This window comes from Aptenodytes forsteri, unplaced genomic scaffold, assembly GCF_000699145.1.
Source record: "Aptenodytes forsteri isolate BGI_AS27 unplaced genomic scaffold, ASM69914v1 Scaffold92, whole genome shotgun sequence".
In the NCBI taxonomy this organism is placed as follows: domain Eukaryota; kingdom Metazoa; phylum Chordata; class Aves; order Sphenisciformes; family Spheniscidae; genus Aptenodytes; species Aptenodytes forsteri.
Genome location: NW_008794581.1, coordinates 1,527,560 through 1,541,288, shown reverse-complemented (window position 1 = coordinate 1,541,288; position 13,729 = coordinate 1,527,560). Strand labels below are relative to the sequence as shown.

Below are 13,729 nucleotides of genomic sequence, written 5' to 3'. Positions count from 1 at the left end.
AAGTAGAACCGATGTGATGTAAGGCATGGAGACATGCTAGAATAAGAGACAGTGGCAAAAAATTTTTTTCTCTTTTGTAAAATTAAGCAAGAAACATTATTTCACATAATGAATCCTATTTACGAGAGTGTCTCTTTTTTTTTTTTAATATAGTTATGTTCATATCTGATAATGAAAGTTTCAATCCATCTCTGTGGGAGGAACAGCGGAAACAGCGTGCTCAGGTGGCATTTGAATGTGATGAAGACAAAGATGAGAGAGAGGCACCGCCTCGGGTTAGTATTGAATTTATTTTTGAACGCTTGGTGCTTCCCTCCCTCTTATCCCCACCCCTGAATCCCATCCTTTTCCTTACTTTGGCTGTGGATTTTTGCCCTGCTGAAGAAATCAAGTCTTCAGTTATTAGTTGAGAGTACCTGACAGGATGAAACACTGTGGTTTTAGGGGTTTTTTTGGTTTTGGGTTTTTTTGGCCAGATCATTTAAAGTGGCACACAAGGGAAAAACTCTCAGCTGATGGTAAGGCAATGTAGGGCATAACTAGGAGACTACCTGACTGGTGGTGCCGTGGAGAAAGATAGTGGGGAAACAACGATTAGTCCTGATTTTTCTTTAAGTAAATTACAGTTTTCTTATTTCTTCCTGCTTGCAATCAATGGACACATTTGGGGGGGGGGGGGAGGTGGATGTTGGGGGGGGGGGGGGGAGAAGTGATTCATAATCTTGCTGGGTTTTATAAACTTGAGTCTGCATCAATCCAGGTAGACTCGAACAGCAAAGCAGAGATCCTAGATTGTTCAGTGTTTTGTCCTAATTCATCGTCTGTTTTAAAGCTGATGTTTTAATTATGGCATTTAATTAAATGTAGAACTTTATTGCTTTTTGTTGTACAGGAAGGCAACCTGAAAAGATATCCAACTCCATATCCTGATGAACTGAAGAATATGGTCAAAACAGTCCAGACAATTGTACATAGGCTAAAGGATGAAGAGTCTACCGAAGATGTTGCCAAGGAGTCAAAACGAGAAGGCCAGGCAGTTTCTGTAAAAGATGTGGGGGTAAAGGTTAGAGATAATATTCTCTCCTGACTTTGCAAGAACTTCCAAAGATCTAGAGTGTCATTGATTCCTTTTAATTTTCTTCTCCCTCCCCACTAATGCTTTAGCAAGAAAAAATGTCAGATTAAAGAATAGAATTTACCTCTTCTCCGTCTAAAGTCATCTGTAATAAATGTCTGGTTTGCAGTAGCAATTTTCCTCTGACACTAAGAACAAGGAAAGTGACTTGATTCTCAGGCAAATAAAAACTATGGATGTGTTAAGGAGCTGGCTGCTTTGATTTCTGGAGGATGGCATCTTTATCATCCTCTGATCTCCCAGACTTCACAATTGAAATTCAGGGTAATCTCTAAGGATCTTACTGCTGCCCTCGTGACTGGAGGTTTTACATGATAAGTTGGGAAGGCAATCGTACTAAGTTAGCAGAGGAGTCAGGAGTTTCTGACAGGTTGATGTAGCATGATAGGTGATAGGCCTACTGTTTGGTGCTGACGTGTCTCATTGTAGATATTCTTGGTGCTTTTTTTTTTATTTAACTGGAAATTTAATGGTACAAATTGACCCCAGTAAGGAAGAGAGTCAAACTGACTGACAAAGGGTAGGGACTGTACCTCATTAATCTGCAGAGATTTCTCTGCGTTTCATACCTGGTGCATTTCATACTTCATAATTTCAAAGCTCAGATTTTCCATTCCATAGTTTCCCAAAATATATAATGTTAACTCTAAATATCATATGTTACTGAAAACCTTTCAGGCTGTTTTTTCTGCTAATGTTCTTAATCCTGTAGACTTCAGAAATTGCTTCAATAAAGAGTAAAGCAGATGAGAGAAAGCAGTATTCAGCAGGAAGCTCTGTGCAGAAGCCTACTGAACCAGAAGCTGAGCACAGCACCACAAATTCACAGATGACTGCACTTGTTAAAACCTTGCAGCACACGAAAACAATTGTCAACCATGAAGACACGCTCGAGGTATGGCATTGTGATGAACATCATAGCAGTCAAAGAATTGTGCTGGTGTTGTATTGAATTTGTTACTCTGGGAGATGAAAATTTATGTTGACAATAGCAGAAAATTGCCATCCATAAGTGCTGTAAATACAGATGGCTTGCAATGCAGTATTTTTCTCACTTCAGATTATATTAAGTAAAAGTTGAAATAGCTAATAAAAAGTTCATAATGAAAGATACATGCATTTAAAGAAAAAGAAAGCAAGCTTGATTAAAAGTTGACCTAAGTATCGAACTGTGAAAAGACTCACACTTAGATAGAAATTTCCAGGTTTTGCTTGATTGTCAGTTCTTAATTAAATAATCGATTTTAATTGTCACTGAAATGACAAAATATCTGATTAGTGGGAGCAATCAAAAACTTGTATATCCAAGTGACTATGCACATTCATTTCAAATGAAAAGTGAAAGGTGCGTTTAAAAATATGTATTCCTCTGTGTTTATTAGTGAGCTGTCATGAATATGACTTGGATTGTATTTACCTTTTATGAAGAGTCAGATTTTAAACTTCTAAACTCTTTGTACATCTCTCTGACAAACACCATGTACTCGTTTATTTAGAATGTTTCAGACTTACGACAAATTTTGGAATTTGTCACTCAATAAGTTGCCAGTCACCAGGCATCACCGGAAAAATGCTTTTTTCATAGTTTCACAAGCAGAATATTTTTGCCTGTGTTGTCTAAGCAGTGGAACATGCATATATGATACTTTTGCTGAAAACACTTTGTGACAAGCAGTTGTGGCTGTTGCTGGCTATTTCCCCACTAGCATCTTCCTGCTTCTATATACTTACTGAAAATAATGGTTTTGACATTTTTCTTTAGTTTAAAAACATAATTTCAGAAAATCATATTAGTTGTGTAACAATAGTGACAGCAATTCTTTGTAGCTGGCAGTATGCCAGTAAGCAAATAAGGCAGCAGTGTGTGGTAGATTAGGGATAGTGAATTCCTTACTTCCATGTAATAACCTGCTGGTAACTCTGTTGCAGTTGAATCCAGATTTCTAAACTTTGCACGCATGTAAGTTTTTCATTTCAACATGGATTACACATGTATGTCACATCCAAGAAGAAGGGCAGTGTGGTAGAGGCAGTGAAGAGGTTGTCTGTCCCGATTGCAGAGAAAAACAGATGGATTTTTATTTTTTATTTTTAATGAAGTCTATTATACCTTGTTTGCTACATCTCAGTCAGGTTTGTCCTCCCTGCAGCCCAAAGAACTGGCCAGGTAGTTAGTATCATGGGAAAGGTGGTGCTTTCAGAACATTAAGTGTTCTGAATCTTGTAAGAAAAAATGAACATTGACAGACTGTTTTTACAATCTGCAACATGGATTTTGTAGCATTTGTAATAGGAAGCATGTTTACTAGAAAGAAATTTCCACTTTAGGGGAGGGTTTTTTCCTTCAAAGTATTACTGGGAACAAGCGTTTTTTGAAGATGATAGGAATATAGGGCTGGCAGTAGGATACTGAATCAGTCGCATGGCTGCTCCTGCAGCAGCTTTGTCAGTTAATCTCTTTCGTAAGTGCACTGAGCTCCATCTTATGATTAGGAACTAGTGATTTCTAGCTTAAATGTATTCAGCACCACTTTATTCCTCTGCCATTGTTCTTGAAGTTAAATAACTTCTCTTCCTTTTGGAATTTACTCCCAGTGTAAATTTAAAGATATAAACCCAAGCTACACTTGCTCTTTTTTTTGCTAGACTAGGCAAGCCAAGCTCATTCAGTCTTTTCTCACAGCAGAGCTCTCCATTCCTAAGATTGTCTTGGTCATGCTACCCTATAGGTGTTTCAGTTTGAGCTCTTTTCTGCAAAACCAATACCCAGCTAGTCAGTCTGGGGTGTTTGCTGGTTCAGTGATAACTTTCTCACCTGAACTCCACTGGAGGTTCTCTCCAGTGGTGGACAAGAGGCTGCATCTGCTTGCTCCAAGTAGGTTTTTGCAGCTGAAGTTACCGGTTTGACCGTTGTTCCCATGGAGTTCATTAGTGATAATGCAAGTCTGCATGTGCTGCTTCTTAAAGATAATTCAGTGGCAAATGTTACTAAATTCAGCTGACTTGCACTACACAATTATGTTATGCCTATGTTATGTTGCTTGTTTATTTTTTCCTCTTTATTGTTCAGTGGGTGACAGCTTAGATAGCATTTACTTAACCTTTAAGAGGTCTTTAAAATGCACAGCATAAAGCTGTTCTTCCTTTAGCAGGAGTCAGAAGAACTATCCTCTGATGAAGAGATGAAAATGGCAGAAATGCGACCACCGCTGATAGAAACGTCCATAAACCAACCAAAAGTGGTAGCTCTTAGCAATAACAAAAAAGGTTAGATACGATAAAAAGCAATAGAAGTGTTGTTGTGGGATTCTGATAATTTCTTGACTCAGTGGCTAGTTTTTCCAATTAAATTATGTAAAAGTAGGTTTAATTTATATGTTTTAAAAGAAAGGTGATCAATTCTCTAGTTAAGCAATGAAAGCAGAAAAAAAAATCTGCAATATCTTATACTTGAGTGTGTGGTAGAGAAAGCTGTGATGACATCCTAATTTTCTTGATTCTTGTCATCAGTTTAAAAGCAGAGGGGGAAGGGAGATGCGTGTGTTTTGGGGGCCTGTTAGCTTGAACACACTCTTGATACGCTTAAGAAAAGAATTGCAGAAAGTGGTTTTTACTTTGGAAATATTCCGTATTTCCCCCCTCCACCAGATTTTGTGGATTATTGCTGCTGTAGGCAGCAATATCGCTTGTTTAAATTTCTCAGAGGAGCTGTGCTTTCTTCCTAAGGTTTAAGAATAAACTTCTCTTGTGGCAACTCTTTCTCCAGAGTCACTTTACTCTTTTATTTTTCTTCTTTCCTCTAACAGAAACTTCAGAACATTGTTTTTGTTACCTAAGTTTTACATTCTCTGAAAGATAATTTCAGTCTCGGTAAACATTTCCTTAAGGGTAAGGAATGACCTAGGATTCAGAGAAAACATAATTTAAAAGTTGGAGAGCAAATTGTATTTTGCTTCATATGATATCCTAGTCCAGTACTTTCCAGGACAAAAGGCTTTTCTGGCCATTAGATGTAAAAGGATGAGATTTAGTGGGGGTGAAGGAAGACCACACGGAGGTAGCAGGAAGATGCTGAGGATCACATGCAGGTGAAAAGACTGGTGTTTATCAATGCTGTCTTTGGGGTTTTATGCCTGACTAAAGTACTAAGTCAAAACAGCTTCTTTCTTGTCTCTGGAGATAAACATTAGCTTCACAAAATTTATGCTTTTGGCACCTGTAACTGTGTCTTGAAGCAAAAATTTAAATATATTTGTTCGTACACTTATATCAAAATCATGGCTGGCTTGAAGTCCCACAGAAAAATTATTTTTATATAGACGTAGTATGTAAGTATGCATACATTATGCAAGAATCAGTGTGCACAAGTGTAAATTGCTCTGAAAATGTTGTCCTAAGTGATCTGCAAAGCATGGGAATGCATTGGATTCCAACTCTGCAGAAGAACATTTTTCTTTACTGTTTTTTTATATTTATGAAACTATATAGGGCTTATCCAGTGATTTAGGTCTTTCCAGAGTGCTTGGTCTAATAAATAGCTGTTTAACAACGATATAATGTTCAAAATCAGGAACTGTGTACACTTTCAAAATCCTGCATGTGAAGCAGCGTACTTAATTTTCATAGGGGCTAATAGACTCATGTAATGCAAAACTTCGAAATCATTGTAAAAACAGAAATATGATTTGATAGATGTTTTGCGGAAATATTACATAACGTAGCACTAGCTTATGCCAAGGAAACTTGGCATAAAGCAACAAGTTAAATTTCATTAACAAGTGAGGGCTGTTTACATTGAGCCAAATATTTAAAAAATAGGAACTATTGTCAACAGTCTTTTGTAAGTTTAAATGAGGTCTGAAAAGGTGTTAGCTTACACTTTAGTTGCCAATAGTAAGAATTACTGAAAAACGAGACAATTTCTAAATACCATAACATACACACATTAAATGGCTTTTAAACAGATGTATGTCTGTAACTAAATTGGCAAATTTTTATTTCAGATGATTCAAAAGATGCTGATTCCTTATCAGATGAAGCTACCCACAATAGCAATCAAAATAACAGCAACTGTTCCTCTCCTTCTCGAATGTCAGATTCTGTTTCCTTAAATACTGATAGTAGCCAAGATATTTCTCTCTGTTCTCCAGACAAAGAAACACATGCTGCTGTTTTATCCAAGATCAGGTTTGTAAGATACTGTATACCACTGGGCAAATCTAATAGAAAATGTTACTTTTTCTTTCATATTATGTATCCATTTCTTTAATTCATTAATTTATCATCCATGAAATAATTTAAATTTTAATGTTTTCAAAGAATGTTAAATAATGGAATAGTTATCTTTAAAAAAAAAAAGACAATAAAATTCAGAGGCTAATTTTAGTATACAAGACATGGTTCCCATCTGTTTTTATAATAGGGTATAATAATTTTAACCTTATTTTTTATCCCTGCAAAATAATTCAATACACCATTTTAAAAGCTCTGTGTTTTTACTTGCATAATTTTGAAGTTCAATTTGATTACTAACATAACTATAAAAGGCTTTTAGAAACTTATAAGGAATGGACTTACAGGTTGCTACTCTTCTCAAAGTTTTAGTTAGATGATGTCTGTCTTTTTTTTTAACTGCCAATAGAAACAAGACATTTGTCCAAAATTGTCATGGAATTTGCAAGTATTTGATAAAAAAAATTGAGTTACTGTCACTTTGTACTTTTTGACACTTTTAAACTGTCTTTAATAATTCCTGTTGAATTTAAACAAACTTCTGAAATCAGATGACACAAACTTTGCGTAAATGAGCCTTCTATATAATTTTTTTTGTAATTGTAAGATAGCAAGTCATAAATCTGGTTGTATATTGGTCTTTGTCCTGTTCTGTGTGCACAGTATGGCTATGTTGCATGTTAATTATTTTTTTCTAAAACAGTTTTTAAAGGAATATGTTGGTTCCTTTTGGAATTCCTTTTAAGAGCCATCTTTTTTTCCAGGCGAGAAGATGAAAATTTGAATAATCTTTTGCAAAATGGAGGTGAATTGAGCATTACTGTAGAAGAAAAAATAAATGTGCAAGAGAAGGTTACAAATTTGTCTGAATATGAATTAAGCATTGAAGAAAGATTAGGCCTGATAGGAAAAGGTGTTGATCTAAGGACTCCTACGGAGGAGTCTCACAAATTAGACCAAATAAACATGAATATCAATAAACTGGTTAGTGAAGAGGCAGTGCCAATTCTTGCAGAAAGGTTACAAACACAGGAAATAGTTTCAGTAAAGGGCTTTTTGAATAACAACATGAAAGAAGAAAGTGAGCACTTGGAAAATGGAAACAAATATCCTATAAATAAAGTAAATGGATATCCTGAGGAAGCAGTACAGTCTCCCAGTAAAGATGAACTAACAAGAAGCACTACAGTTGATGGTGATTCTGCTGAGCTGTCTGTTTCGAGGAGCACTGAAGATTTGTCCCCACGGAGAAGTGGTCCTGTGATGAAATCTCACAGCATCACTAGTATGGACACTGGTGGTCTGAAAATCTACGATATTGTCAATGAGAATGGCTCTCAACAGCCAAACTCAGTGGTAAAATCAGCATCTGATAGTGCAGATGGAAAAAACATAGTCCGAAGTAAATCTGCTACTCTTCTGTATGATCAGCCTTTGCAGGTTTTTCCTGGGTCGTCGTCATCATCTGATTTAGTATCTTCTGCAAAAACTGTGTTCAAGTTTGACTCAAATCACAATCCCGAAGGTGCTAATGTAGTGAGAGGATTAGTGACAAGTGGTGCACAGATGTTCTGCGCTCCCCAGTATAATATTCAGTACAGCAGCAGTGCAACAGCAAAAGACACCTTGTGGCCCCAGAAACAAAACACCCAAGTAGAACAAGGCAGCTTACCTCCTTCACGCCTGCTAAGGTCTGACAGTACGGAAACCCCCAGCTATGTAAAGCATTCTGCCAACATGAATTTCTCTAATCATAACAATGTCCGAGCCAGTGCTGTGTATAACACTCATCAACGGATGGCTGGGAGACATACAGATATGTGGGCTATTCCACCAAATGACAGACTGCTCCCAGGAACAACCAGACACACTCTTCAAAGGCAGAGCAGTGTATCTTCTACAGCTTCTATAAATGTTGGGGATACTGGACCTTCAAGGCGGACCCAGGTTTCTGAAGGGGACTATTTAACATACAGAGATTTGCATTCAATGGGAAGAGCTCCACCAGTAATGTCTGGACAGCAGAGACCTCTTTCTGCCAGGACATACAGCATTGATGGTCCAAATGTACCCCGACCACAGAGTGCTAGGCCGTCAGTGAATGAAATACCAGAAAGAACTATGTCAGTTAGTGACTTCAATTACTCACGGACTAGCCCTTCAAAGAGATCAAACCCAAGGGTTAACTCTGAGCACTCTTTATTAGACCCTCCAGGAAAAAGTAAAGTCCCTCATGACTGGAGGGAACAGGTGCTGCGACATATTGAGGCTAAAAAGCTAGAAAAGGTAAAAATAATAATTTTAAAACTTTTCTACCTTTCTGTTACCTGCATATGGAATAAGTTAAATACTGTGTTCTGGACTGCTTTTGATTACCACTGAAAATGTACTTCTGATACTGCCTTAAAAAGGATAAATGTGTTTGTGATGAGTGTCTGAGAAACAGTCAAATGGCAGACTGTAAATGAACTTTTCCCCCAAAGAAAAAAAGTCCCTGTTGTTCTTACATCATACTTGCCAGCTTAGTCCAATTACTTCAGAATACATTAAATAATGTCACAATAACCTGCTGGACTGCAAGGCCAGCTCTTTTAGGCCAGGTAATTTTTATTGTAGCATTGTATTCATATTATACTGAAATATTTGCTTACACTTCTTGATCTTTCTGTTCTGCCTTTTTTTCCCTATATCTTATTTTTAAGAACAAGAAAAAGAAGATCAGTAAAATCTGTTTGGAAGTATAGGTCTACAGCTTCAGTTGCTGACGAATTCAAAAGCCATAATTAACATGTATTTGCCTCCAAGCCAGTTGTCTTTTGAAGTTAGGTATCTGACAGATTTTTGAATGAATATTTATTGCTGTGAGATGAGAACACTTAACAATCTTGTTCATTTCACGAAATCACAGGAGGTTTTGATACAACTAGAGAAGATGAACAGGATTCTTTATGTACTGTAAATGCTGTCACGAATTTGAGCAGATACGTAAAGCTGAAAAATTATATATCTTCAAAGAATTTGAGTAGAGACTGGAAGAGTGTAATCTATGCTGTCCAGCTAAACTAGTTTAAAATATCATCAATAAATAATGGGTAGAATGTTATTAGCCTGATCCTGTTCCCTTGGAGGGGAAGTGAGTAAAGCAGCCAAAATACATTTTGATTATGCCAGCTAGATGGATTTTCTTTTTTAATTTCTTTTGGAAGAACATAGTTTGGTTTGTGATTATTATGCTAAATACTTCAATATCCATGATGGCTAAAGAAATTTAATTGGAGGTCGTTGGAAAAAATCCTTTTAACTCTAATTTTTCTTTGGAAATCCAGTTATTTGGAGGGATGGGTTTGCTTTTGTTTGTTTTAAGTTGCATAACTTCTGGTGATAGAAAAGGATGGGTTTTGTTTGTTTTTTGAAGAAGCCTGCATAACAGCTGCACGTGTTCTTCTGATCCAGTTTGAGACACGTGCAACATGAAATATTTTAAGGCTTTCACAATACTGTGCTGTAGTGTGGGGACCCTTTGTCCCACAAGGCAGTCACAAACCTCACCATGTTCCAACCCTAATAAAAGGTGCATTCTCTGATATTCCATTCTCCTGGATGCATGTATCAAATCTTACATGAAATGACAGAGAAGCAAAAATCCCAGCAACCCCTGAATGCAGAGGGAAACAAAACTTCAGTGCACTGCTAATGCAGTTCGTTTATAGCTGGTTCTTATATCATCTGCATTTGACATGTTAGGAACAATGTTTAATACACCAGTGATATCTATTCAGGTACTCTAGTGGTGTAGTCACCTTTACTGAAATGAAATTGATTGCCTGACTTGATTCCCTTTATATCTGTCCATACTTTCTATCATGCTTTATATGTAAACCTTAATTTTTGTTTCCTCCTAGAGTGATATGGAATAGCTGCTATTGAGATCTTAGCTGTGCATCTAATTTAACAGATCTTAGAAGTCTGTTTTGTATGTGCGTTTCTTTTTATTCAGACCTTGAAGCATTTTAAAGTAGCTTTTACTTAGCAATCTGAGACTTATTTATGCATTTAAAAGTGAATGTGTATATAATTGTCTACTTTATATTCTCTGGGATATGACTGACTTAAAAAGAAAAATCTGAACTGTGAAAAATGTAGATATGATCCTATATGGCAGCTGGCAAATATGATAATGTAGAAATTTTTGGAATTTACTGGATATTTCTTTGTTCTTTTAAAATAATGTTTTCGGTATTTCTGTTTGTAATTAAAAATTAGCTGGGTGGAGGGGGCTTAATCTATAAACCAGACTTATGAAATGTTTTGAAGTCTGAAAAAAATTTCAGTAATTACAGAATTCATTTAAGGAACAAGCATTTAAGGAACAAGTTCAATTACAGAGCTCATTTAAGGAACATTTATTGGAAATTGCTTTGACAAAGCTTTCATGGATTTAAAATGGCGTTTCTTTTTTTTAAAGCATAAGACACAACACTGACAAAAACAGGTATACAAAATTAAGCCTTATGATGAATATTTAATTCATATCTTCTTGCCTGTGGTTATACACAACAGTATGGGTTAACGGTATTATCTCTGTGACTTTTCTGAGTCTATTATTGAATTTAATCATTTATTGTTTCTATCCTGTGCATATTAGGAAAGAGGGTGTAGTGGGGTTTTGGGGGTGGTTTTTGTTCTGGGTTTTTTGGTTGGTTGGGGTTTTTTTGGCTAAGCTCCTGAAGTACGTGTTTATTTTGTTTTTATAAAATTTAGTAACTGGAGGGAGAGAGAGAAGGGAGTGAACCCGCTTAAATAAACAGTGTCTGCTTGTTGGACAAATTGGAGAGGCTAGTTCTTGTTTTATTTATTAGCCCTTTTTACCTGATATAGGTAGGGAAAAAAAGAATTTTCAAGAGTTTAATTTGCATGAGGGGAGATACAGGGTAGCTTTAAGTCCAGCAAAAATGATTAACAATGGATTCCAGCCAAGTAACCAGCATTTGTAATCCCTCTGATGAGCTGTAAGGGGTGTATGCCCATACACCAATCAACTAAAATTATCGATCTGGTTGAAGGAAGGTGAAAACAGTTCATGAGACGATTTGCAAGTAGAAATTTTGCATATATTCAGGAGAAACAATTTGCTTACTTGATGCAAAGCATATTTTATTGTAGGATAGAGAAAAGAGCTTATTTAAATGTCAAGCTGCTCTCTAGTGGTTATATATGTAAGCTGTTGGAAAGCATGCAGTCAATTCTGCCCCACCCCCAACCTCATAAATTTAGTGCATAGGTGAGTTTTTAAGAACAGTAATATTTTTCAGCATATTTTCCTTTTTGAGTGTGACTTGCCAGTTTTACTGCCTGACAAGTTGCAGTAGTTTTCTATAGTAGTATTGTTGAAAGTTCTCATTTAGGAATTTAAAATACTGCCTGTGTAAAACCACTAGTGTCACGCACATTTTATTGTGTGGTAGAGGAATTTCTGATCTGTGAATTGCAATAACAAATATCTGCAACAGTTATCTGCAAATATCTATTACATTTCTATGTGCTGAGTAGGCAGAAACAGTTACTGGGCCTGACTGTCCTTCCCTTACATACGTATATTTTCTTTTTTTTGATGTGGATCTCTTGGGAGTTCATCAGGTGTGTGTTTGCTTTCAATTCTAATTTCATCTGGAATTAAGTGCTCTATTTTTTTCTACTTTATCTAATATTTATCTAAAATGGCAGAGCTTTCAGAGAAGAGGTCATAAAGTTTGATTCCTACTTTCCAATTCAGAAATCAGAATAGGTGGTTTTATTCTCAAAGTTGCCAGTGTACAGTTATTAAAAGAAAAAAGTCCAAGTGTTTCAGTATTGATGTAGAATTGCAGTTTTAATAAAAGTTTGAAAGTTTTTCTTTAATTGATTTTTTTATGCTACATACCTAACATGCAAAAATTTTTTAATTGATAGGGCCTCAGATTTTCTCCAAGTTAAGCTTGCTTCAATATGTCAAGGAAAGTAACTTCAGTGGGTCTGTGCACACATAGAATTAAGTGCTTAAGTGTTTATAAGATCATAGCCTGAAGAATATTTTGACATTGATAAACTACAGGAATGCTATCCATTCAGTAGTTGTTAGTTTTAAATTTTGATTTTAGGGATTTTTTTTCTCCATTTTGAATGGACTACTGAACCATCAATGTGTTATAATGATATTTTGTGGAGTTCAGAAGTCAACACATCACACTTTAAAAAGAATAAAATTCTTGTGCATTTGTTATGTAAACAAAAGTTCTGACCCTGCAAACATTTTGTGACAGTAGAATTTAAATTATATGTCATTTTTCATATGTAACTCTTCAGTAGGAATGCTGTTATTTATTGAAGATACTTCTTTTTTTTTCAGGATCAGAGACCTAAATTCATACCTTTTTTTTTCTTCTCTCGTGACTGAAGAATAGTTTCATAATTAAGTTCTTCTTTGGGATAAACCGGTATCTTGCTAGAATTCTATCAGATTTCAAACAAAGCTTTTTTTTTTTTTTGCTTGTTTGCTTTTATTCCAAAAGGCTTAAAGCCTTAACTGTAGGCGTTTCAAGTGTTCCAGAATACCTTGAGCAAACTTTTTCTAAAGAATCTTAGATAGTTAAGGTGGGAATGAAAAGTGAAGGGATTTCTAGTCATTTAGTATAGCCTCAAAGGATAACTTGTGTCCACCTTTAGCTTGCAATTGATTCTAAGTATTGATAAATAAAAAGGCTCTTCTCTGTACTGTGTTACCTTTGCTTTTTTGCTTTAATTCTGTGATTTAGTAGTAGATAGGTTTGGCACAAATGTGCTTTTGTGCAGTTAGCTGCTGTTAACTTGCTATCACCTCAGTACTTAGGCTTAGCAGTTAAGTTACCATTTAAGGCTATTCCAAGGTAAGTAGAATGTAGTCTTGTTCCCTGCAGATACTTGAATTTTATTGGTTCCTGTTCTGTACCAAAATTTCATGGGTTGTTGTGACAGACTCCAGCCAGTCTTAAATTTACAACAGTATTATCCAATAGAAATTCTCCTAGGTAAATTCCACTGTTTATTGTCTTGCACCTAAGTAAATGTGTTAAGGCACTTCGATTCCCAAAAGACACCCTTTTGAAATTTCAAATTGTAATTCACATGTAAGCTGCAAAATGGAGAATGTGTTCTGACTCTTAGCATTCAAAAAGAATGTAAGTAAACCCCAAAACTATGCTACTAGCTGCCTGCATCTAAACTGATTCCATTAGAGGCTGATTTTGACTACAAATCCTTATTTATATGCTGAGTATTTTTTTTACTTTGTATATAGCCGTTTTTTCATGATGTATTGTAATTTTTAATATGTGTTCTTCACGGTTG

The 13,729-nt window shown here is 35.8% G+C and overlaps 1 protein-coding gene across 3 annotated transcripts in view; it reads left to right on the top strand.

Moving 5' to 3' along the window:
* ERBIN (erbb2 interacting protein) overlaps positions 1-13,729 on the top strand; it is a 121,498-nt gene that overhangs the window by 95,255 nt on the left and 12,514 nt on the right. For 2 of the 3 annotated variants that reach the window (XM_009272478.1, XM_009272475.2), the window contains exons 17-22: positions 154-275; positions 893-1,063; positions 1,848-2,030; positions 4,285-4,402; positions 6,139-6,322; positions 7,132-8,653. In XM_009272478.1, the coding sequence (XP_009270753.1) occupies positions 154-275; positions 893-1,063; positions 1,848-2,030; positions 4,285-4,402; positions 6,139-6,322; positions 7,132-8,653 (2,300 nt within the window). The remainder of the gene's footprint in view (positions 1-153; positions 276-892; positions 1,064-1,847; positions 2,031-4,284; positions 4,403-6,138; positions 6,323-7,131; positions 8,654-13,729) is intronic. The other variant, XM_009272479.1, reaches the window with a different exon arrangement.